The 27,084-nt window shown below is 40.6% G+C and overlaps 1 protein-coding gene and 1 long non-coding RNA gene across 12 annotated transcripts in view; one reads left to right on the top strand and one right to left on the bottom strand.

Annotated features, from left to right (window-relative positions):
• The window catches only part of SPATS2L (spermatogenesis associated serine rich 2 like), a 160,775-nt gene that overhangs the window by 70,390 nt on the left and 63,301 nt on the right, over positions 1-27,084 (bottom strand). For 9 of the 11 annotated variants that reach the window (XR_007408975.1, XM_025441879.3, XM_025441883.3 and 6 more), the window contains one exon: positions 9,174-9,234. Coding sequence is in view for 10 of the 11 variants with exons in the window: in XM_025441879.3 (XP_025297664.1) it covers positions 9,174-9,212 (39 nt within the window). In the remaining variant the exon portion in view is untranslated. Of the gene's footprint in view, positions 1-9,173; positions 9,235-19,438; positions 19,575-19,691; positions 19,818-27,084 lie in introns of those variants that run through there. The other 2 variants (XM_025441876.3, XM_025441877.3) reach the window with 2 other exon arrangements.
• Positions 19,610-25,800, top strand: LOC112656483 (uncharacterized). Its single transcript, XR_003134336.3, has 3 exons — positions 19,610-19,871; positions 22,003-22,081; positions 23,566-25,800. It is a non-coding gene; the product is annotated as an uncharacterized LOC112656483 (long non-coding RNA).

Below are 27,084 nucleotides of genomic sequence, written 5' to 3'. Positions count from 1 at the left end.
ATTGATCTGCTTCTAACTTGGAATACTCAGTAAAAAGCTTTCCGCCTCTTCTTTGGAATTTAAGGTCTCCACTTGGGGGAAAAAGGGAATTATTAACGTCCACTCTCCCTCTGGGGTTCCCCCCCCTCCCGCTCATTCACAGAACTTTTCAGATAAAGAGTAACCAGGAAGATGTAAGTCATGATTACCATTTAATCGATACCAGAATAAAGAAGTTAATTACCTGTTAGTCAATACCAGAATAAAGGAGTTAAGTTAATCTCTAAATTATATCACAACCTTGGATATTTTTTCACTGTGGTGTGAAGTAAGGAGACTGTCTAAACACCATGGAAACCAGGAACACTTGCTACGGGGGAAGTGTAGCTGTTCACCTTTATACTATGTTTTAATTCTAACAGGTTTGACAAATTCAAAACAGGCATACTGGTTTAAACATCCATAAATATTATCATCCGATTTTGTTTTCCTGATGATTTTATGCGTTTGTTTGCTTTTCCTCTAAAGGCAGTAAAAAAGAGTTAAAACTAGTTTGCATATTCAGTCTTGGTTGAATAGCTAAAATTACAATTTCAGCCAATAAAAAAGCCAAACATTAACAAATGTCCACTGATGGATACGTGGATAAAGAGATGTGGTATGTAAATAGGATGGAATACTCTTCAGCCTCAAAGAAAGAAGGAAACTTCCTGTCATATGTGACAACAAGGAGGAACTTTGAGGACATTCTGCTATGTGAAATAAGCCAGACAAAGGGTGAATACTGCATGATTCCACTCATCGGAGGTATCTAAATAGTCAAACTCATACAGAAGCAAAGAGTAAGAACAGGGGTTGCCAGAGACTGGGGGAAAAGAAAATGGGAAGTTGCTTTTCAATGAGTACAAAGTTTCAGTGATGATGCAAGATGATTCAGTCCTAGGGATGTGCACTGTGCCTACGGTTAACAAACACATCGTACACTTAAAGAGAGGAGGTCTCGTGTGAAATGTTCTTACCACAATAAAAGAAAAAACGTTAACTTTAGCTTATGTAATTGATCCCCATCATCATTTCAATACATTTTTATTGACAGTTATCTTCAAGGATTGAGAAGCAGAGTTCTTCTGAAGGGTCTATAGACAGGGTGACATCAGAAATGCCCTACCAGTGAGCCACAAATGGACCTTAGAGCTGGTTTAATCAAATTTCTTTATTTTACAAGAAACTGAGTACAGGAAGGTTATGTCCTACATTTGAACTGAGGCAGCTAATTTGTTTCAGAGCCATGACTGCCTACATGTTCTCTGACCCACGATGCAGTCCACTTTGACGGTCTTATAAAATACCTATAAGGTGGGAATGACTATGAACTTCTCCAACATTAGAGTTGGGAAGGGTTTTGGAAATCCTCTACATGAATTCTCTCATTTGGCAGATAAAGAAACTGAAGGCCAGAAAGGTTATACAATCTTACCAAAGGATACACAGTTTTTCAGCAGAATTAACATGTTTTGTTTCTTTAAATGTGATTAGAAATAGAATACATTTTTAATAGAAAATATTATTATTTGCCAAAGAAGTTAAGGCTCCCTAATACCAGTGGCAGTATGGCTTAGCTTGCTAAAGGGGTAGGGGGATACTGGAGTTTGCATTTTAATTTACTAATTAACAGTGGTTCTCAAACTTTTTATTAATTCTTTACAATGAACATATAAATCTTACGCTTTTCTCTTATATGATTGAATTTAAATATAGGTATTTCCATTTTTTTAAAATATAAAATGTTATACTCTTGAATTATTGTGGTGCTATGAAAATCTCTCGCTGTGGGAAGCCACAACGGAACCCAAGCCACACTCCCCACAGGATGCTCCTAGCCAGTGACTGTGGTGGCAGGTATTAATGGAAACTCATTTCTAAGGGATGTGGGACTCGGCCAGTGGATTCTCTATCAGCAGAAATGTCCTTAAAACTGCACTGCAAGCTCAGACTCTTCCTACCGGATTTTCCTTTTTTCTCCCTTTTCTTTCAAAGACGCCGGACCCGCATGGAAGTGTGTAGATGCTTCCTGCTTGCTCATGCTTCCTCTCCCTTCTCTTTTATAAGCACTCTGTCACTGGCCCTACCCCCAAGAAATCTCCTGCTCATCTAATTCCACACTGGCATCTGCTTCCTGGAGGACGCAAAGGAACACAAATATGCTTTTTCTAATTAGTCCTGTCTTTTCCCCACTGACATTCCAATGTTTGCCCCAAACCAGGGAGGCATGGTCCACTCCCTCCTCCCTTCTTGGGGGTGGAGCTGAGAACCACCATTACAGAATCTTGGCTCATTTATTTAGCTAAATATTGATTAACAAATATTTTAGGGACACAAAGTCTATGATATTACTATTACAGGAGCCCTTGAGTACATAACTAAATTAAAAGTCCATTTGTGTTTGTAAGGAGCAAGTAATCAAGTTGTAGAGGAATGACTTCCAGAGAAAGAGTGGCTTCAGTAACAGCATAAGCAGCACACTTTTAAGTGCTGAATCTATCTAATCTAATCTAATCTAATCTAATCCAATCCAACATATCTGGACAGATTTTTAGTGCTCCAGGTCAGAAGAGAAGAAACCACTGTAGCCCTGTCATTTTTTAAAAATCCCTATCAATTGGATAATTTAATACGAAGGATCATTGTGAGAAACAGCTAGAATATTGGTGAAGTGCCCATAAATTCCAAGGGATTGCCAACAGAAGTAACTTTTTCCCTGCTGCCAAAGGTCTTAATTTCTGGCGTGCCCTTGTATACTTTAGCATTAACCATCTATGTTACATATACCTCTCAGCCACAGTGCAAAAGGGGCTCCTTTCCCAGCAAAAGGCTGGAAGGAGGGGGGCAGGAGAAGCAGAACAGAAACACTGTGAATTCCAATCATGTAGCCTGGAAAAAGCAATGTGATGCTAATCCTGCAATAGTAAATTTCTTCTTATCCCCTGAAACTGATGCTGACATTTCCATTTATTCATTCAGTTCCTTTAGACTCCCTGTCAAATCTCTTCTAGTTGCCAAGCAACAATAACAGCAGTTCTGTACATAAGCATTAGGCAATAACTATTGTCAATGTTTCTCCTTTCTCTGAAAGGGAAATTTAATGACCCTTTCCTATGAGAAAATGATGACAAGAACCTGTCCATGTGAAACCTGGAAGCCGTTTGTGTGGTTTGTGTTTTTGCTGTTTGAATCCAAGGACTGGGCTCAACTGATTTACACATCCCTACAAAATCATGAAATTAAGATTTGCCCCAAAGCTGGCATGATTTGGTCTTTAAAAACAACTGTGTACCATGCACCTGAAACTGATATAACACTGTGTGTTAACTACACTGGAATTAAACAAACAAACACAACAGCCTATCATTAAAATTGTCCCACATCCTATGAAATGAGTTCTCTGTTAAATGAAGCTAATATTTTACAGATGCTTTGACCCTGCTAAAATTTCTTTAATCAAATGCTTAGGTTTTTCTGACCATACCCCATCCCACATAAAGAATTGAACTATCTTAAAAAAAAAAAAAAGACCTATATTTCAGTACGTTGTAAAACGTAGATCAAGACAGTTAATAGGAAAAAAGAGTCATAAAATGGGACATCTGCCCACCTGTTGAGGACAGACTTTAGGATACAGTTTATTTCGGTCATCTGTAGAAATGACCCCTCTCTGTCCTCGTGGTGGACTAGAGGCTCTTCCCTCCTTTTCTTTTCTTCCTTCTTCAATTTAATGACTCTCTATGATTATTGTTTACAGCCCAATTTACCTCTATAATGTTAAGAGCTCTCAAAGCTATTCACAATAAGTGGTACAGCTCAGCAAGGATATTCTAGACTAAGCTATTCTCCATTGCCATATCATTCTGTTTTCCAGCCTCACTTATTTTTTGTGAGGCTCAGCAATAGCTATAAAATGTTTCTTTGAAAAAGTCAAGTCCAGTTTTATATTCATTTTCTCATTTGGGCTTTTTTATTTATTTTTTTTCTAATCTTGGTTCTGTGTGAATTTGTATTTTGAGTTCCAAACAAGAATGCTAATTAGAGCTCCTTTTCCATTTTTTATGTTATAAAATGAAAACAGATGAGCTCCCCCGAGATCTTTTAGAGTTTAAGAGCTCATACACTCAATTTATTATTGTATTTGCTGACTTGTTAGGTGGTATTATTACCATGTCCAATCTACAGATTAGGAAACAAGGCCCAGAAAAGTTAGGTGACTTGATAATCTCTGCCTCTGTCTCCAAACTCCATGACCTTACCTCACTGGAGATCACGTCCCAAGCATACACGGTTCCCTAAGGTTGCTTGGGGATCACTCTTTGTTGGAATGAGTTATCAGTCCATTACTGGACAGTCAGTAAATATTATTTTGTAATCCCATTTTATAAGCAAGGATTCCCCTCTGCTTTCCATCCCCAAATTGTATTGCTGAATTATAGTCTATTTAAACTGATTTATAATAATGCATGAAAATATCTGACTAGAAATGTTATTTTGTCTTTGCCAGTTCTAATCATTTTTTTAGTTGAGAATTACATATAAAATTTTATTAATCAATTTAGCTTGACAATCAAGTATTTCACATGAGAAATAATATAATCATCACTACTGAGCCTCTTTCCTAATTCATCCATGAGTTTCTAGTACTGAACTCCTTAAAAAATATGTCATTTAGAAGAGTTGTAAAAAGCGAAGATGTCCCAAATATAAGGTCCTGATTAGCATAAAGATTTTGTTCTGGTATTCTTTCCTTAACAAAGTGAGATGTGGGATTCTTCTTCTTCTTCCTCATCTTCTTCTTCTTTTTGTACATCAGGATGACTAGTTTTATTCACCAAAGGACCTCATCTGTTATGGTGAAACCTATCTGAGGCTACCGGTATTTGATAACTATCTTATAAAGATGCTGCTTTTTTTGTGCAAAACCACCGTCAACCTAAGTAACCCTACTTTCTGTTTTAAGAAGCAATTCAAGGCTTGCTTTATCTCATAGCAAAGAGAGTACTAAAATAAGATGACAATTCCATTAACCTATATTTTAGTTTTTAAGAAGGCTCCAGATTTCGCAAAATTTTGTGAATGGGACATATAGTCTCTAAAGTACTTCATTATTCAAGTAGAGATGTTCATTCATTCATTTTCCATTCATTTATACAATTGTATTTGGGGGTCAACTATGTGTTAAGTCCCAGAATATGAAGATAAGAGAGGCCCAATCCCGTCCCCCAAGAAGCACAAAGCCTTGCTTGCTGAGAAGACAACTAACAATCACAATCTGAATAATGGTTTTGATCAGAAAGCAGCCACTCAAAGGAGAACAAGAGGATAGAGAATTCAAATGGGGCAGGAGGGAAGACAAGGGAGACATTCCCCTGAAAGAGCTCCTGAAAGGGAGGTGAGTGAGGGCCAGGTTCCTGAGGACACCTCCCATATAGAGGAAACCGCCTTTGCAAAGGCCCCCAGGCAGGAACATTCAAGGTCAGGATAGTGGTGCTGAAGGGGGCATGTGGGTAAATGGCAATAAACAAGGTGTAAAAGACAACAGGGTCAGATCTCAGAGGACGTAGGTCACACTAAGGAGACTGAACTTTTGAGTCAACGATAACTTTGATTTTAAATCCTTATAATCCAATAATATAATGATAGTTTAAAATAAAACAGCCACAGAGAGCGTCAATTACAAATTTCAGTTGTCTTGGATATTAAACCTTCAATTATTAGTTTCTCCTTTGGACTAAAAGCTTCCCGAGGACAGAAATGATTTCTTCACCAAGCACCTACTCCTTTTTGATTCATCCAACAGGGGATCCACTAGAGGTAACTACTGTACTCATTTCATCACAAGGCTTTTGTTAAGTATTAATTTCCCACAGTGCTTGTCTAGGTTTTTATAAGAATACTGCATAGATCCATTCTCAGGTCTGTAAAAGCTTATAATTGATAATTTAAGACATAACAGTTGTTATTATTCTTAATTTTCAAAACTAAAATGTCATTGCTCATGTGACAGATTGAAAAACAAACTAATCATAAAAAGGCCATAAAAGCTAATAACTAAAGGAAATACATGTACTAAAATAAATCAATGTAAAATTATAAATGATCAGAATTTTCTGTTGTTTATGATGATTTATTTTATTGAGTTGAGAAATCTATTAACCTTTTGGTATAGGAAGATGGAATTTACTAATTGAGTTAGAGGAGCTCTACTTTCATTGTCATGCAGATTGATAATATTTACAACTTAAGCGTCACCCTCTTTCAAAATAATGCCAGCATTTTGATAAGTTACTGAAGTGTGATGGCAGAAACACCATCTCCTGTTAATCTTCGTGCACATATGTGCCATTGATCATGACAAGTGGATGAATGTGGCGCCTAAGCCAATACATGGAGCATTCACACTGAACCTCTGTGGTCTGGGCGCTGACAGATGAGCCTCCTTCCCCTGACTGGCTGGATGCCACCTCGTTTTGAATAAGACACTCTTTCTGCTGAGCCTACCATATTGGTCTGTCCAACTAGCCATGTTTTGCAAAGAATCGATTACTATGACTCTGATTCTTTAAAGTGCTTTTCCTTCCCATAATCCAACTTCAGGAGCTGTCCAATCTATTCATCAACAGACATTTGGAAAGGGGCCAATCTTGGGTCAGCATGGTGGTGCCAGACCCAACTTCTCAAACTGGGAAACACAGTCTCACCTAAGACTATGACTGTGAGTCAGGAAGAATGTGAAGTCATGATGTAAAAGAGGCACATCTTTCTGCTATTGTTTGCTCAATACTTAATAAGTAAAAATAATTTTGTATTAACATAATATATGGAATATCTTATAGAATATAGTAACTAAAAAATTTGTATTAATTTCTAAGATAACACGAAAGACTTCAAATAAATTGTATGATGTAGAAAATGGTTTTGGCCATCTTCTCAGAGACCTGGGGTCACAAGTGTGTTCTTTTGTGTCCTGGGGGTACTTTGGTGGAAAACTCTGGGAAGCAGAAATGCAGAGGAAAGGAGATAGGCTTTAGAACCAGACACAGGTGAGTTTGAATCCCTCCCTGCTCCTCCACATTTCCTGAGAGTCTGACTTTGACCAAGTTACTTTACTGTAAACTTCCGTGTCCTCAGAATGTTATTTAATACGAAGATCTGTCAAATAGGTAGCATAGTAGTTGACAGAGCCAGGGTGAGCTCTAAAAAAATATCACACAGGTCAGGCTCCTGCTTAAAAACTTTTAGCATCTACTTTTGCCCTTTGAATAAAGCCCTACATGGCTATTTCAGATCCTAAACCTTTTGGGGCACAGGCCCTCTTTGGCAGTCTGGTGAAGTTTTAAATAAAATACATATGATTATAAAGGAAACCACCATTCACACTGAAATAAAGTTGAAATTAAAAAATTCATGCTACAGTAATATCTGTGCTCCTCTATTAACATCGAATAACACAACGCAGCAGAAGTTCCAGTAACTACAGTAGTTTTGAAGTGGTCATGAACAAACGACATTTCAGGACATCTGTAACGAGTGTAATTTGATATGAAGGTATCTGTGACCTCTAGTTGTGAAAGTCGCAGAGACTCCTGCTGCAACCGTGGGTTTCTTCCTTTGCCTGCATTCATGATTGCAGGAGATGCTATATTTCATTTAGATGTGAGTGAAGTCGAAAATGTGTTTTCTCTCATGCAAGTCTGTGGAACCCTGGACTCCACCCACGGATCCTGTGGAGGTCCAGCAACACAGGAGAAGAGCCAACACTACCAACACTGGATCCTGCCGTGCTCACTGATCTCATCCCCCCTCGCCATCCCTCTGTCGGACACTCTGGCAACACTAACCATTTGGCCTCCAAACACATTCAAATTATCCCACCTCCAGGCTCTTGCTTTTCTATCTGCTCTGTCTCTGGATCTTTGCATGGTGTTTCTTTCCTGTTGTCTTCATCTCAGCTCAAGTGTCCCCTCCTCTGCGAGGGCTGCCTTGACCAACCCCATCTTAAAGACCCTCTCCTCAGGCCAGCCTCATCATACCACTGTCTGAAATGACTATATGCATTTATACGTTCTCAGTACGGACTCTGTTTCTCTGCCCTAAAAAGCAAGCTCCATGGTAGCAGGAACCTCACCTACATGTTCAGTGCCATAATCCCAGCATCTAGAACAGTGTCTGGCACAAAGGAGGAGTTCAACACTTCTTTGTCAAATGAAAGGGAAAAAGTCAGGACTCCACAAATGTTACTTCTCTAACCCTTCACTCTGTGTTTTAGGTACTGTGAGGATACAAACACATGAAAGACAAACTCCTGCCCTCAAGTAGTTCACAATCTAGCGGAGGATGGGAGTTGGCCCTGTGGAAGGTGGAGAGACCTTCCCACTCTGTCATACAACCACAGACAAATCTCTTGTAGTGCCTCAGTCTCCACAGTGCCAGATAAATGGCTTGGACAAATTTGTCTCCATGGTCTCATATGGTCTACGGTTTATGATCATTAAGTGCTAGTAGTGCACGGTAGCATATATAAGTGAGGGGTTTTGACCCTAACAGTGAGGAACCTTCACAGAGAAGGACAAGACATGGGAGGGCTTTGAAGTATAATCAGCCCCCAACAAATAATGAGAAGGGGGAGATTTTCAGAGTCATGAACTCCCTGCATTGAAAGAAACATTATAGGTTATCCAGCATAACCACTAGGTAATGCTGTGGACATCTCTATATGAGGCTATTCTGGAGATGTAACATAATACCCTAGCCTTCAGATGTAACCCAGCATGGTGGTTAAGAGTATGAGCTGTAGGATGGCACTGCCTGGATTCAAATCCCAGCTCTGTAGCTTACTAGCTATGTGAACTTAGGCTAATTACTTAACTTTTTGATATCTCAGTTCTTCTCTCTATAAAATGAGAATAACAACACTATTAACTTCATGGAGTTATGGTCAAGATTAAGTGAGAAAATGAAAGTAATATGCTTAACACACAATGAGTAAATACTTCTTATGATTCTTTCTGTTGGGTGGTTTTCTAGTTGTCAAACGTACTGTATATCCCCTAAAACCATTTTTCCCTTCTTCCATTGTAACTGAGTTTTTACCAGCTAAAGACTACACAGTTTGGAGTTTCTATAACCAATTTATAACTGTATCCTACCTTTTCCTTGACATTCACATGTGTATTGAGTTCAGCCATCTTGCTTCTAGTGGAATAAGCCCTATAAAAAAGGAAAAAAGGATTAAAGTTTTAAAATTGATTTCTCAATGTGATATTTTCATGCTCTCTCCCAACACAGTAAACAATTTCATTCAGTCATAATCATAAATACCATTTTAGAATATAAAAATATTTTAAAGCTAAGCATTTGTCTTAGATATGTTCTAAAAACATGTTATGATAACTCTAGAAGGCAATGTAAAATCTTTTATTCATACTGTATTGACATGAAAAATGACAAGGATAGATGGGTGTGCACCCAAACCGTGTTTATTAAGTAAAAGAAAGGTGGTCAAGAACAGTGAGAGGAGGAAAAGCATATCTATTTTAACAGAGCATTGTCATCCCAATCCTTGCTGTCCCAAAGTTTTTATTAGCCTCTAGTTAATAAAATAAACATTTACTGAGTCTTTCCTGCATATACATAACTATACGAAAGCACTCAAGGAAGAAAACAGGAGAAATGATTCCAAATTTAAACATAAGAAACACTGTACATAACAGTTTTAAAAGATTTTACTTATTTGAGGGAGAGAGAGAGAGCACACGCAGCAGAGAGACGCAGAGGGAGAAGCAGGGCCCTGGATGCAGGCCTCCATCCCAGAACCCTGGGATCATGACCTGAGCAGAATGGAAGATGCTTAACTGACAGAGCCACTCAGGTGCCCCATGTACTAAGTTTTTAAACTGGCTTTTTCACTTATCAACATATGAACATCCTTCCAGATAAATAACTTCACCATAATTTTAATGACCATAAATTCATGATCTCTATCAAATGGAGTCTTAAAATTGCCCACAGTCTTTCTGTTTCCTTAAATTCTTTAGGGTTTCCACCTCTGGAGCCCAAACTTCTTTGTGAAATGACCCACTCAGGAAAGATCTGTACTCTTAATAAGAATCGGTGGTGTTTTCTTTCTTTTCATCTGGTCTAAATCTTTCACCATTACTATGGAAGACAGGACTTAAGCCTTTAATAGTCTCAATCTCTTTTTGAAATAGAGCATAAATGAGTTCAGTGGGCAAACAGATTGGTTCAAATTAGCAGTAGGATAGGCCAAGATATCGTTATACTCCCTATTTGCATGATTAATGCTTTTTGTCAATCAAGAACCACTGAAACTATCTTACATTCTTTTTTGACTCAGGTTACAATGAGTGTATCTAGAGTTGATACATTTCGGGGACAACTTGCAATAAGTCTCTGATTTCTCCTCACCATTTCCTTTTAAACCTAGGTCTTAAATAAGTTAAATAAAACATAAATTCAGATCCATTATCTTTTGTTCATTTAGGATGAAAGCTTGGCAATATGTATTCTTTACTCTATTACCACTCAAATAGGAATCCACATAGATCTATTACTACATATTATCAGATATTATAAACAGTAAGATTTCATGTTAATAAGTTTCCAAATGATAATGCCACTAACACATGCATTTGGGCACACTAGCAGGAGAGACTCTGTGAACTCAATCCCCAGTAAGACAGCTCCTTCTCATATTGGGCTGCAATGAGTGTCCATCCCATTGAATACAGTTCCCATTTACATAACTGACTGCAAATTCTATATCCTCTGATTTGGCATATGGAAGAAAGCAAATCATACTAGCTGGGGGGTTCCTGAGGGGCAAAGTTCAGTTAAACGACCCACTCTTGGGCTTCAGCTCAGATCGTGATCTTAGAATCCTGAGATCAAGTCCTGTGTCTGGATCTGTGCTCAGTGGGGAGTCTGCTTGAGATTCTCTTTCTCTCCCTCTGCCCCTCCCACCATTCTCTCTCTCTCTCTGAAATAAATAATCTTAAAAAAAATACTAGCCAGCAAATAATACCTGAATTGAATTTCATTCTCATTTATTGCTACTCCTGACAGTTACTAGTAACAGAGAATGGGATTATTTTCTGATGATCTGGAACAGTGAAGAGACATGGTCTGTGAAGTGCAAGGATAAATAAGCAAGCATTTTTGTTGATAAGCCATAGATGAAAAGTGGAACCTTTGATCAGTCATCACAATACCTTCAAAATGGTCTACAATCATATTTGAAAACATTTGGATGTTTGATTTTCTTATTCAAATGGAAGTTTTGGCATGTAAACACACACTGTGCACATATGTGGATTTTTCTGCATGTTACTCTGTGTGTGTGTGTGTGTGTGTGTGTGGCAACAAGGATGTGAGGGAGGCGGAGATACGGGTTATACCTATGGAACTATGAGGGTCAAAGGTGACAGATGGATTTAGTGCTATTTGTTAGGATAGATCTGGGAGCCACAGTTCCTTTCATTAGACTAGATTAGCTGAATCTTCTGGATACATCTCCTCTTGCCGTTATAGATGTGTGAAATCGGATAGAAAAAGCAAGCGTCTTGTTTTTGTTGTGCTTTGATGTCTAGGATTTGGGTGTGAAGAGTTTCCTAAGGCTGGAGTGAATCCACGGAGGAATCAGGGAAGAATTCCATTGAGGACAGAACATTTCTGAGATCTGAGGAGGTAGCAGCACTGAAAGGTGAGCTGTATTTGGAGATGAACAATACACACACATATACTTTTCTTTTACTTAATATACATATTTACATACATTTCCTCGGCAATTCCCTTTCTCTCTGACCTCAACGTCTAACTCAAGAAGACTCTTCTGTGGTAGTGGTGCCAGTGGATTAATTACATGAGTTTGTGTGTGAGGAAAAGCCAGCTCTGAGGGTAGAAAGGGGCTATTATAGGTTTCTCAGATGGAAAAGATTAAGATAAAGATAATTGTAGGGGCTGCTCTTGGCCCATTTTATTCTCTTAATTTTTTCCCCCTGTGTGGAGCACAGCGTCTACAGGCTCTACCTTCCAGGAGGATTCCAATGCTCTCTCTATGTCAAGGCTTTCGGCTGGCTGGTGCCTAACAGGGAGATTGGGGAATCAGCTGTAGTTCCAGTTATGGAAACTAGATGAAGGATTTTAATATAAATAGAACTTAAATTTGGTTTGCCTTAAAGAATTAAGAATTTAAATGGCTAGACAGTCAAACTGAGTTCTCGGTCAGGACAAGGTTTGGGCAGGGGTGATCACCAGCTGAGGACCCGTGTTAAATGTCCACACCCTCAGTCCGGCACCAGTCCCACTGGGTTACTGCGAAGCGCACCCCAAGTGGCCTGGTATCAGAGGCTCGTTACCCTTCCTGAGCTCACTTCCTCCTCTATGACAATGAAACTATGCTGTGCTCCTATTCTTTGGGGATTCTGTTTTCTCCTATGGACTCCATCTGGACAGTCGGATCAGTTTGATCTAATCTTGATTGCTTAACTTAGGTAAAGAACACACCAAAATAATAAACCCAGAGAGTTTGGCAACTTAGAGTTGCAGACCCCTGAGCTAACCTAAGAGGCCTCTAATGCTGTGAGTGACAGGTGTTTGGGACCAAGAGACCTCCTTATTTCTCTCATGTCACACTTGGTCACCACACGTACTTGTTTATCACTATCAGACAGGATGGATGCCCATATCCTAACATACCTTGATCAAAAGAGCTTTAAATCCACAAGAAATGTACAGGGATCTCTGACTTCCTGGCAAAGCCTCTGTTTCTAATTATCACTTAAGAGTGTTCTCAGAACCTACCAGTTACTGAAGCCCAATTATTCAGATCCATAAATACATACTCTGTACCTATCAATCAATCAATATAAAATTAAAATAACCAGAAATTCCTGATATCGATGTAACGTTTCAATAGCTTAGGTATTGCTTGAAATTCCTTTCCTTAAAGTTGTACTTCGCTTTCATTAATAATATTACAAACATACAGAGATATCATCTAAGTTTTATATATATCCTAGAGAAAATAAAGATCAAGAAAGTTGTTTACTGAAATTTTATTTATGAAATAACAGATTAATCTCTCACTTCATTCTAGATATATATATTCCATAGTCAAAAATTTATTAGGAAAAGATATCAATCCAAAGAAAAGAATTTCACAATTTATCACCAATATATCATCTATACACTTCTCTGGTGTAAAATTAATAATCCACAAATAGGGTTACCACTAGTCACTTCATGTACAAAGTTATATCAAACTGAACTACTCATTATGCAGAGATCTTACTTAATATACATTAATGCCAGTCAGAAAATCTATTAGTTTATAACAAAAATAAATATTCTTTATGAAAAACCTGAACAGAACAAATTCTGGAAAATATGCTTCAGCATTTCTAATTAATACAATTCAGTGAGACTCAGCATATGACAATCTGTCCAACTACCAAACTCTGAGTTTAAGAAATATACGTATTTCTAATTCTCAGGCAATCATATACAACACAAAAAGTGAAAACAAGACATTGAAATGTCAAATTGCTTTCTGACCCTGTTTCCCTTGTGTTTTACTGTGTAGACAGTAATGAAGTTTCACTTTTGTTTCTCTGAAACCTATTACTGCTTTTAGATTCACTTTCCTGTTCTCAGGTACTACATCACTTTTCTTGAAATGGATTCAGGGAACCAGAGGTAATACATAAGAAAAATGTTAAAATAATGATTTTAGCAAATTTTTTCAAGGTCATTTATGCAAAGTTCTCCCATGATTTATAAAGGCATAAAGATCATAACGCATAATTGGAGCTGTTAATAGAGTATTTCATAAATTATCATAATGTAGCTGAAGGAGATAGGTAAGTGGCGGACATCCCGACAATAAGGCACAGAGAGGGAAATGAGCAGGTTGGGAGAAGACGGGATCAGTTTGACTTTCTGGCTAATCATCAGGATCAACTGGGGAGCTTTCAGAAATAGGGTTTTCTGGAACCCAACGCCAACTGGGATGAGGGGGCTGAGGCCTGAGAAAAGCAACTCCCCAGGTCATTTTCATGCAAAGCCAGATTTGAATGTGGCTGGCTGAACCAGAATGTGCAGGGACTGTAAAACATACCCTCGATTCCAAAGACTTACTACAAAAAGGAATGTAAACTGTCTCAATATTTTTCCTATCTATTATGTGTTGAGATGATAATAGTTGACATACTGGGTTACATAAAATACAACATTAAAATGAATTTTGCTCATTTCTTTTTACTCTTTTAAAGGTGGCTACTAGAAAATATTAAATGACCACCGTGGCTTACATTGTATTTCTATTGGGAAGCACTGTCCTGGAGTAGCTGCTCTCAGTTTGATTCCTAGAGGAGATCAGCGTCACCTAGGAACTTGTTAGAAACGCCAGTTGTCCACCTCTCGCTAGCCGACCGAAGCCAAAGCTCTGGTGGGGAGCTCAGCATCAGTGTTTAGGCGGCCCCCCCAGGGCATTCAGAGGCACATGGCCTAGGCTTTGAGAACCACTACTCTCAAGTCTCCATCCTGGGAATGTTAAGAAAGGGCCTCTTTCTTGATCTCAACCACCACACACAACACACAGACTCTCACAGAAGCCTAGACACGTAAATGGGGGCCCAGTTTCCCACGGATTACATTAAAGATGGATCTGGCCACCAACATATTATTAATAATAATTAACACACTTATGGAGCACTTAACACACTTATGGAGCCAGGCACTATGTTAAGTGCTCAACAAGCATTGTTTTTTTCAGTTAACCCTCCCCCTATAAAGTAGAAATGATGATTATCCCCCATTTTGCATGTGTGAAAGCCAAGACGCAGGAATTCAATAATTGAGCCTGGGTCTCAAGGTAAGTGGCAGGCCCAGGACTCAAACCCGGGCCATGTGACTTTGGAGCCACGGCCATTGTGCGTACAGCCCCTCAAAACCATCACGAACAAGTCATGGGCTGTTGCTGAAGTGCTGCAAGAATTCTGCGGGAGAGTGGAGGCCGTCCGAGCGCTGGCTCCTCAAGCAGGGCAGGCATGGGACACGTGCCTTGGGCCTGTCTACGCAGGGCACACAAACTGCAGAGCAAAACCACTCAACTCACACAGGAATGGACAGGAATGGACTTGTTATAAAGAGATGGCTGCTTTCCTGTGGCTTCCTACCTCGCAGGAGCGTGTAGAAGGCTGCATTTAGCTGGCCCTGAGCCAACAAAGTGTTTCCTAGGCTCCTCCATGCTGCCCAGGGGCTGCAGGACATTCCAGGGTCTAAGGCTTAACTGCTTCTTCTTTCTACATTAAAGTAATTAAAGTGTCCACGTATCTGACTCTGGTGCAGCCCAGACAGCGTGTGATCACGAAGGTGGCCCTGGAGACGTTTTCATGGGTGCCTCAGAGAGGAAGACTCAGGACTGAGCTTGTGGGTGGGGAGTCAATTACTCAACACGATCGACGCAAGCAGCAAAAAACCCCAGTCAAAGCAGAGTATCCAACAGTCGCCCAGAGTGCCAGCTCCTAACCTGTCCAAACTTAAAGAGCCATCTGCTTTCTTACTCGGTGTACAGCATGCTGGTACCTCTGGAAGAAGGTGTAACACAACCGATTAATTTATTTCCTTCTCTTCTGCCGTTGATTGGCTCTTAGCAGAGAGCAGTGTTCTGAGGGAATGAGAAACAGGTCAGGCGAGTTTCGACTAGATCTGTCTACATGGGGTGCCTCGTCCTGATGGACATCTGAAGAAAGGTTCTAGATCCGTACCATACAGCATGAGGGCCTCAGGTCTCCAGCTACAGAACAAGAGGCTGGAGTTACAGGGGAAGAAAAATAATTTTACCTGAGTTCCTACCTGACACGCTCTCTTGTTAATCTGTAATAGAAGACAGATGAACAAGAGAAAAACAAACAGAAATTTACTGACATGTGTACCTTGTGTAGTCACGGGAGATACCGAAGGAAAAGTGGGGAAGCACCCGAGGTGGCTTAGGATTCAGAATTAAATACCATCTTACCAGGGAAGGGGAGGGGTGTGTGTGTGCAGGCCTCTCAGGGAAGAGCAAATGATTTTTAGGAAAGACGAGAGGTATGATAGTTTGTGATAAAGTGTGTCTGAATGTGCTGTCAACTTCTAGGCTCCTCTCTCTCCTGTGACAGGACACAACAGTCTTACCTGGTTGACAAAACTGCCCAAGGGGAATTCGGACACAGCCTCTCCCTGAATTTGCTGTTTTCCAAGGGCCTACAGCTCATAGAAATCAATAGGTCAAAGGAGCAGATTCTGGAAGCAAGTCCTGAATTCCTACAGTCATACTCGGGGCCACACATTCTCTACCCTTCAGAGCATGACCGCTGTGGTCCTTCCCAGCTCTCAGTACTACAAGGGGGTACGGGCCCTGGGATGGATGCATTCAACAGCTAAGGCAGCAGAAAGTTAAAAATTTGCCTTAAAAAAAAAAAAAAAAAAAAAAAGGCATGGTGTCATCTCCAAAGTACTAGGCTGTCTCCCTGTAAAGATCACCTTTAAACTGGTCAGGGACTAACCGTCCAGTCCGCCAAGCACAACCAGGGGTACCTTCATGCCAGCAGAAGGCTTCATCTACATTTATACAATTCAGAATAAATTTAAAAATTTATAAGACCGGGACTTCGTCTAAATTTAACACTATGTGGGGTTTCTGGTGCTTGACCTTCCTGTTGCTTAATCCCCCTCTTCTGTTTTGTGCTCTGGTCCCTTCCCCTCCGTCCTTTGCTGCTCCTTATCTGGTGTCGTAATTACTGAGGTCTCTTATGCTCCGAGTGCTTTAGCTCTTTCTTCTGTGGTTTAATTCCCGCAGTTTAATAAAAATTCTTGTGTAGTGCCTTGTTCCTTGGAGGAAAGCTCCTTTAATTATTAGGAATGAGGACACATAAACAATGAAACAGAGAATGGTGACTGAAATATGAATTTCATATAAGGATACTTTACCTGGACTTTTTTGTTTAATTTGGAGGGGGAATAAAACCTCTCAAGGTTGCATTTCCATTCAAAGAGACTTCAATGTACTAAACTCACCGTTAGAACAACTTCGCTGAGAAGCATTTTAAGGGCAAATGTCAGGAAAAAATTTCACATTTAAGAGCCCAGGCTCTGCCTCTTTTGAAAGGCCGGGTTAGCCTCTGGTTTAGAAATGTCGCTGCCTACAAAGTTCTTTGTGGGGAGAAGAAAGAAAATTGAATGTTTTATTTAAACAGGTCATTAACAGTCAATACTTATTTGAAAAGGCCTGCTTCCAGAGGCAGATAAAAGCTCCCAATCACTTAGAATATCACTCGAGCACATCTAGGGCAAGATGTGCTGATGCAAGTTTCAGGCCTCCACGGGAGAACATCTCCACTCAACAGCCCAGCACTGGCGTGGGAGGCAGAGTCATCCGAATTGGACGCCCTTGTATGTGCTGCACACACAGACACAGAGAGCAAGAGCACAAAGCACACTCTATAGCAGGCCCCGCTTTGCATTTTTCCACTCTGGTACTGGCAAATGCGTGTGAATGAAGATGAACCATTTTTGCATCAAGAGCCAAACCACCTCCCCACGGGCGGCAGCAGAATGCAAATGGAGGCAAAAGAGCAGAGGGCAACTAAAATAAATGCAGCAGATCCCAGGCACTGCGAGCACACGGGGTGGGCGTGTGGCAGGCTTTATTAGCATTCAGCTGTGGCATGGTTTTTCTATTTAATTTGAAATTATTTCATTTCATAGGTCTCTGACGGCTTGCGAATATAAATAAATGCCTTTTTCTAAAAGTGACCTGGTGCTGGGCTCCTGGAAGGCTCTGCTTCTGATCGCGGGCTTTCAAGCATACATGTGTTTCCATAGCGATGTGGGTGACCCTGGGCCTGGCACAAGTACCCACTTGTACCAGCAGTTCAATTATGTTTCAAGATGCAATGATGTCAGCTCAAGTCTTTAAAACATGCCCATCCTCAGAGAGGCCTTGGGAAAGGTGAAGTGACTGGTTCAGAAGGAGAAATTTCACTCTGTCCAAGCATGCCATCAAAGGCTCTCTTCCCACAGATTACACTGGCTTCCCCTCATCCCTCTGCTGCCCCTCGAGCAAATCTCTGATCCCGGAGGGGTGTGGACAAAAATACCAAGCACAGTTCTCCTTCACACAGCTGAGCACCAAATGCACAGACGACTCCCAGCCTCAATGCTGAGAAAACACACGCTTTCCCTTTACTTCCTTGTGCCCAGCTCTTCAACTAGCTATGGGCGGTTCCTACAGAGAGGGCAATGCTTGTTCTTACTACGTGACAGACATTCACTAAACACCTACGACGTGCCAGGCTCTACTGGGAATGCTGGCAGCGGTTACAAATAGCACTTACTGAACTCTTACTGTATATCAGGCGCTGCATAAGCACTCTGCATGTATTAACTCATTTAATTCTCATCATAACTCCATATGGAGTGTGCTATCCTCAATTCATAGAAAAAGGAATGGAAGCGTAGAGAACAAGCTACTTATTCAAGTCCCACTGCTAATGAGTGCCTGAGTTGAGCACTCGACTTGGACCTCCCGACTCCTTCCATCACTGGATAGAGACAGACATGTACACAAAAACATAGACAAGAGCCAGACGAGGAGGTGGAGAAGGAAATCAGAGTGTGGACTCAGGAAATCAGAGTTGGCAGTGAGCTGGCTCAAGGTTCTGGGCAGAGCAGCACTAAGGGCTGCTTGCAAGTCTCGTAGCAGAGACCAGGCATAGCAGAGGGCTGGAGGCAGGCTTGCCGTCAGTGGGGGCTGTAGGCTTTTTAAAAATTTTTATAGCAACTTTATAAAGAAAACACTGATATGCATCTCCAAAGAAAACATGCACTGCAGTTCTGCAACATAACTCTGGACTGGCAAAGAGAAATCCTAACTAAACTTGGCAAAGAGGAGCCACACGTTCAAAGCCAGCTCTGGGGAAGCTGGCTCATTTGTCCTGGAATACACCTGGCAAAGGAACCATCATCTTTTCAGAGCATAGTCTGGTTTCAAAAACTTCTGTTCCAAGAAGCGCGCAATATTCCTAATCCATTAAGTCAGAAGTCTTTGAGTAAACACGTAATGATTTTCTCAAAGTAGCAGAGGAAGGTTTTTCCCACTTCCTTGAAATGGCACTGGCCCTGACTGGGTAAAGACGGTCTAGGATGACTGTCTCACATGCCCTGGCTTTGGGTTGGGAGGGAATATGAGGAAGCTGAGGCGGCACCTCAACATCCAGCAGGAGAGAACCAGCCAGCAGCCTAGCCACTCCAACGCACCGACACCTGCCCACCCGCCTCACTCCACTCCAGCCCCCGCGGCCCCAGTGACTGCTCCTCCTGAGGCTTTCCAACAAAGTCAACCTCAACTCACTTTTTCAGGCCTCCCGGTGTGTTCCAAATCAGGGATCCCAGGCCAAGGCCCGAGCTTCTGGCTTTCTCAACAGGCAGATCAACCCTGTTCCCCAACTGGCCACCTTTATCAACAAGCTGTTACTGTGACCAGTCATCTCAATCATGATGCAGGTGGAGTCAGCAACCAGGGTAGGTGGCAGGATCCTGGGTGTGGCCCGGAGTAGGTTCAGGCCCGGAGTGGCCTCAGCCGGCTGCGGCTCAGAGGGACTCACCTTCCGAGGACCGACCGGCTGTTAACTGGCCCGAGCTTCCGCCGTCAGGCCTGTCAGTGAACGCCGAGTTCTCCGTTCTTCTCTCAGAGAAGGCCGAGCCAGAAGACGGGCCCTGCGAACCCTCCGCTGCCTCGGAGGCCGAGAGACAGTACGGCTGGGACTCTAGCGATCGCTCCAAAGGTCAGGTCTGGGTCTGGTCATCGGCTAAAGGCTTCTAATCTTCCTGCACCACTAGTGCAGGCGCATCAATCAATTAGCAAACATTCCTGGCTCTGCACCCTGAGGCTTGCTGTCTCCCCTCCCCCTTCTAAAACCTGTCCCCAGGTTCTAGGCCTAACTGGAAGCATCTGTTGGCTAATTCTGCACTAAATGAATACTGTACTACTATATCCATGGGTATATCCATTTCATGAGGGCTCATGCTCTCAGCCAGAGGAATGAAATGCTCATGGAGAACGTTCAGTCTCTCCCAGTGAAAAGCTGATGTGAGGCGTATGGGGGTGGGGATAACCAGGGCCGGGGCCCGGCAAATGGAGAGGGCCTTCTTACCTGTGAACACCTGTTCTCCCTATAGGCAAGTTAGTCTTGTATGTGTTACCTCTGTTTGCTGGTTTGATTTTCAAAAAAAACTAGTATGTGAGTTCAACATGTCCACAGAAAGGAGCTATTTCTTTTTAGGGTCAGGCCTGTCGGGATCCCCACCACCAGAGCCCATGTTAAACCGCCCACAGGCAAAGTCCTCTGAGGAGCCCACGCAGCTGGCCCCGTACTAGACTGGTAGAGGCAGGTGCACAAGTGAAGGTGCTTCTGTCAACATCCGGAGCACCTTTGGCCCTTAAATAATTGCAGAGAGGAACCGGCCTATTTTTTTGCTATTCAGATTCTTCCTTACTTATCTTCTTATGATAGGAAATAAAAAATTACAATTTACCAAGTTGGAATCCCAATCCTGCCTCTGAGTAGTTCTGGGATTTGGGTGACTACCCCCATCTCTCTATGGCTTCGCTTCCTCATCAGTAAAATGAGGGTGATAATAATAAGGACCTCATTGGGTGGTAATGAGGATGGCATGAGTTCTGACTTGTAAAAGTGATTAAAACAGTGCCTGGCACACAGTAGGAGTTATAAAATAAATATAAATAGAGAAATCATCTCACTAGATCCCTCTATAGCCTGTGTGGTTGCTTTTCCATAATCCTCATTTTATGTGAGAAACTAAGCCTGAGAGGTCATGGCCATACATCTAGCCAGTGATGGGGCTGACCCCTGAAATGCAACCTTCTGACCACAAATTGCCCTTACAGGGCTACGCCCTCCCCTCCCCTGAATACTGCCACCCTAGGGCAACTCCAGAGAGGCGTGGGTGGCAAACGGAGGCCTGGTTGCAGCATTGCCAAGAAAGATGTAAACTCTCACTGCTCCGACTGTGCCCAAAGGGTCATTTGTTTTTCGTGTTCTTTTTCATGAATACCTCCTCCCTGCAGAACAGCTTGGAAACCCATGCCAAGTCAGTTTCTGGCCATGTGGCTAACCAGATGTGATAGGTGCTCTGGTGACCAAATTCATAGCTAAGGTACCTGTCTTCAGAGGACAATAAGCAGTAAAAATATAGAAAGAGCAAAGTTCAAATGAAGTCTTAGAGCTAATTAGAGAACAGCTTAAAAATTACTAAATCTCCTTTCATACCTTCTGATTTCAAGTAACCATATTAAGATGGATAAAAGAGAGAATTAATATGATTTTAATGCTCTTGAGTTTATTCTAATGCAATCACTGATAATAAAAAACTCATTCTGACCAGTTTATGATATGCTAAAAATTCTACAAGTCATATTTACTATTTTAGTAAATTTTCTTTCAGTTTCTAACTATAATAAAAAATAAAAACTTGCCACCTGAAATATGCTATGATGAGAAAATAAAGACCTTTAAAGCACTTCAAACATATAAGATATTAATAGATTCAATGAATTACAAAAAGAAGTCCTTCCCTTTAAAAAGCCTATCTCTGATAAATTCCACTTCTTCCTCTTTTCCAAAGTAGTAGTGTAGAAGAGTGCCTTAGACAATTAAATGTTCAGTAAAGACATGGAAATCAAGGAATGTCCTCTTATTTTATTTTTCCTTTCTTGATTGCAAGAAATTCCCCGGTTCTCAACATCGAAGACTGGGTTATCACTTTATACACCACCATGAAAACCAGCATTGTCCAATGCTCTTCTAGCCACGTCACTTTACATACCCTCCAATCCACTCCCTATCCTCCTCCCCAGCCCGTATGTCTAATCTGTAATATTATGGTCATTCTCAGGGTCAAGGTCCAACCATGAGCACTGAAGTCCTCCACATCTTCCCATATCAAACCCCAGGTGTCCCATCTCTTTAACCAGGTAACTTCCTCAATGTCTTCTACTTATTTTATTTCTTCTGCACATATAGTCTTGTAGTTGGGGTAACCAGGTCACTAGACTAGCCCTCTAGTTAGTTCCCCTCCATCAAAACCTATACTCTGCCCAAAAGAGAAAGGCTGAAGCTGTACCCTTACTATGGAATATGAGAAAACAAAAATTAATTGGTTTTCAGTCCAAAGGTAACTACATTTAACCACTAACCTTACCATTTATATATGCCTGTTAACTCTACCCACAGATACAGATTTTCATTGCTGCATACACCCATATGTATGCTGTGGGTTCTTTGTAAGCTTTTCCACGGCAAGCCTGCTTACTCCTTGAGTTTACAGCATGAAAGGCGTGGGAGCACACACCTCACCCTCTTTCCTTTGCACTGAACTCCAGCCTGCCCTGTGGCTCAACTCACACTGGGGGAAGTCCAGAAAATACCCAATGCTTACGATGGTCTGTTAGGCCTCAGCGATATGTAGTTTAATCTCTTCCAAATCATTTTTCTAAAGATTGAATCAAAACTGGTTTTTGTACAGTAGTTCAAATATTGTACAGGCCTTTCAAATAAATATAATACCATATATTATTTCCCTTTGGAAGACTTTCTGTTAGTCATCCAATCTACCTTAAAGCAATTTTCAGGTGTAAATGTATTAGGTTTTGATCACTTGTTTGATGAAAAAAGATCCATCTCTCACAGCCTCGATTCCGCTTATACCCATTCTTGGCAGACTGGCAGAAACAAGCAAGTAGGGTTGTTAATTTTTTTTTTTTTTTTTTTTTTTTACTAAGGCTAAAACTTTCATTATCCAGCCAGAGAACATGTCCTGTGAGTGTGCCCCCAATGGGCTGGACACTGCATGTGGAGGGATGTCCACACGTGTGTGTCCCCATGGGAAATGATAATCATTCTTGAGGGATGTCTATTGTGGGGCATTAGTTGGGGGTGTGTCAGAACCAAGAGAAATAAGAATGCCAGTAGCAGCATCTTAAACCATTCTGAAATGTCTATAATCATGTTTATAATGGGGCTTCCAGAGGGGCAAGGAGGCTTTAGTATAGGTGGCTTTATTAGGGCTTCTGAGGGGCGGGGCTCTTTTACACTATTTTAAGGAAGTACTGACAATGATGGGCATGGCATTTCAGGTAAGAGGAAAAGCAAAACTGAAACCTCTCTGGCAGAAACAAGTAAGTCACATGTAAGGCCAGAAGGAAAGCCTGCCTCCATAGTGCACAGAAGTCAATAAATATAAATAAATAAATATTTATTGGGGGTCCACTATGCACCTCAGATAGATGCAATGTTTTAAGATTAGCTTTGAACAGAGATAAGATTAGCAGGCAGTAAGCAATCAGATGACATCAGAAATTGGTTTGTGAAAGGTGTTATATGGTGAGGTTTCAATTACACACTTGTCTTGTTCATACTGAAGCAAAGAGATAACATCCTTGTTTTGTTTTCCTTTTAGCAAACGAGAGAGTTCCTTTCCATCTCCACTGCACGCCAATTCTCTGAGCCACTCCCCTGTCATTTTTGGTTATGACTAATGAAACTAAACTCAATTTTCTCTATTTTTTTTGATATGAATTGAAACTTGACTTTTTTTTAACCATTTCAACTTGGTGCAACTTGATTCTTTTTCCTTTATTTTTGCAAAAATATACTTTAATCTGACTAATATTAAATATGTGCTCTAAAACAAATAAAAGCTATGCAGCTGAGTTTCATTTCACTCTAGGAAAGCAACTCATAAATTAAATATTTCATTTGGTTTTATTTTTTACCTGGCTTTGCACCCCAGGAATAATCAACAGTTAATATTATGTAACTTACCAAACTCAGTCTTGAAAAAGAGATAACCAGACACTGAAAAGACACTCTTGTTTGTTTTACTAAGTGGTTCTTCTAAAAATCTGAGTAAGTATTAAAGAGGGAAAATGCCTTTGAAAATTAATCTACTTTTTAAAAAAAAGTCTATTTCTGAATGGCTGCCAGCCAGACTTCAGTTGGTTTCATTTTTCATTTCAAGCTTTCTAACAAAATATGACTGGACAGAATGAGACCACTCCAGACAACCTCATGGAAAACACAAAGGAAGGACTGAGGAAAGACTATAAAGACAACCCAATGCTCAGAGTTTTGGTTTAATTTTTTAAAGATCCTGAAGCTATGCTGTATGATGGGAAAAAATACATTTATCTGTGACAAAGCATTCTCCTTCTTCAAACCTCTGACTAATCAGAAGACTTCTCGTGTCTGATAACACTGACATGCCTTTAGCAAGAAGGGTCATATGCTGAGCTGGCTCACTGACTCATTCATTCATTCATTCATTCATTCATTCACTTAACAAACATTTAGTGAGCATCTCCTTTGGCCAGGCATTACCCTAGATGCTGGGGAATGCAATAGCAAACAAAACAAAAATTCCTCAAGCACCATGTTGGGTTTTATCCCTTTATGTCTATTTCACCGAGTCCTCCCAGTGCTCCCACAGGTATTACTATCTTCATTTCATAGATGAGAGAAGTGGACATAGAGAAGTTAAGGCCGAGGTCCCAGAGCCAGTCAATAGCAAGGCAGGGACTCACATCTCTGAAACTGATTCCCAAGCTTGTCCTTATTCTACTAGACAGCTGCCATTATTTTGGTTTGATGCAAATATAGGAAATTGTTTAAAAACTACTTAATGGGTTCGATCCAGTTAGGAAATCTTAGTATTTGCAACAATTATAATCAGAACTGTAAAGCCGGATTGGCAGAAAAGCCAAATGGGATAGAAAAGTTATTAACGGGAAGAACAATGTTTTCTCAGTGTTTTAAATTTTGTTCTTCACTTCCCAGTGAGGACAAATCACGGTGGAATACACTTTGCCAAAACCATGTCTCATCTTTCTGCTCACCCTTTCTTTTACTTGCATTATCTCCCTGAGTTCCCTTTCCCTTCTTCCCATTACGTCTTATATCTTTATTATTATTTTAAAAACATTTTTAATTTTCTTTTTTTTCCTTAAGATTTTATTTATCCATAGAGAGAGAGAGAGAGAGAGAGAGAGAGAGAGAAGCAGAGACACAGGCAGAGAGAGAAGCAGGCTCCATGCAGGGAGCCTGACGTGGGACTCGATCCAGGGTCTCCAGGATCACGCACTGGGCTGCAAGGCGGCACTAAACCGCTGCGCCACTGGGGCTGCCCATTTTTAATTTTCAATTGAAGTATAGTTGACACGTCATATTAACATCTGGTGTCTTTAAATGGAAGATGCTGTCATTAAGAGTAACATGTCTCCTGGCACAGGATTTGTTCAAGCATAGACTGGAAGACCACTTAGTGGGATGCTTTTTTTTTTTTTCCTAAGATTTCCTTTATTAGGAAATTGGGTAGAATTAAGATACTATGCATTCGAGAAATAAGAGTTAAGACTTTCACCTTTTTAAATGAGATATTTTTCTATCTTGCATATAAACCTCAGTTAAGAGCAAGGTGAAGCCACAGTAGTACAGAAGTCAGAGCACAGAATGGACTTTGGCCTCCTGGCCTCTAAGTGGAGTGGGAAAGTCCAAAGGAAGGATGACTTCCAGACACCATCACAAGTCATGCAGCAAAGCTGTGAACCCTAGCTGCTATGCCATTTTGAATTTTATTCACCTCTCTTGAGGAGACACCCTGTTCAAAAATGCAAACAAAAAAGAGAGAGAGAGAGAGAGAGAGAGAGAGAGAGAGAAGTTTCAGGTCTGAAATATTCAAATTTGCACCGGATACTTCCTGTTAAACAATTCACTTATAATTCAGGAAAATGGGGGACCTCAGAGTCCCTCTGAAACTTCAAAGTTCCAAAAGGGGAGACGAGGTAGTTTTATAATCTTTCTTCAGCGTCTTCCTCTAAGTTTTCCATGAAGTATCTAGACTGGTCTCATTCTGCCTTAGTCGTGTATTGTCTAAAAGCTTGACATGAATACTGAAACCAAGTTATTAGGTCTAGCTGATACTTTCGAGGCATACTCCTAGAAGTGAAATACTTCTTTGGGTTCCTTGTGCCCAGGATCTGAGATGGTCACGGAAAAAAGCCTGCTTGCAGGCAAGACTGGAAATGCTTCCAAATCTATGGCTTTGTTGGAAAATAATTTGTGGCTTACTAGTGAGATAAAATCAAGAGAAAACTATCACCAGAAAGGCATGGATAACTCCTGTGTAACTTAGACTTTTTGTTTGATTTGGATCATAACTCAATCTGACTTCCCTGGAGTCTCAACTTCCCCATAGTTCTGTAAGCTGGAACAGTTTCAACACTCAACATCCATCCCTCACTCCTTATTTCATAGAGAGAGGTCGAGTAATTGTTCATTCTTCTGGAATCTGAACTTAGAAGGGACTCAGAGGTCTCCCATCTTCCTGACCTACAAGTCAATTCTTTTCCAACACCCTCATTAAGTGGCCATCCGGTGTCTGCTCAAACAAATTCCATCATGGGGACTCCATGCCTTTTAATGTAGCTGCTTCTGCATGAGACTAGTTGTGTACAAATTCTTAGGTAAAATTGAATCAACTGCCTTCCTATAATTTCCCATGCAATGCTCCTAGCTATGCTTTCAGATAGTCCGTAAATCTGACCACTTTTCTCCATGTGTCACATTTGTCCTATGTATGCTTTCTCTATTTTAGTACAGGATCATTCAGGCTAGATTTGGTAAGGACTTCATAAATCTCTAAATTATTTTATAGACAAAACATTTTGTATTGTCAGATCTTTAGAACTTTATTTTTGAGAGAGCATTCATTCCTCACATGACATAGTTTTGTGTATTCTCATTCTGGTATATATGATATCTATACCATATATTATGTTGTATCGTGTTATGTGCCAATATATATACACACACACATATATATATTCATTTAATGGTTTTATTCTTCTTTTAATGCAACCCAAGATTGCATTTCATTGACAACTACACCACACTATACTTTGGTTATAATAAGCCTCTACTA

Source organism: Canis lupus, chromosome 37, assembly GCF_003254725.2.
Source record: "Canis lupus dingo isolate Sandy chromosome 37, ASM325472v2, whole genome shotgun sequence".
NCBI lineage: Eukaryota > Metazoa > Chordata > Mammalia > Carnivora > Canidae > Canis > Canis lupus.
This window is presented reverse-complemented; position numbering and strand designations above follow the sequence as displayed.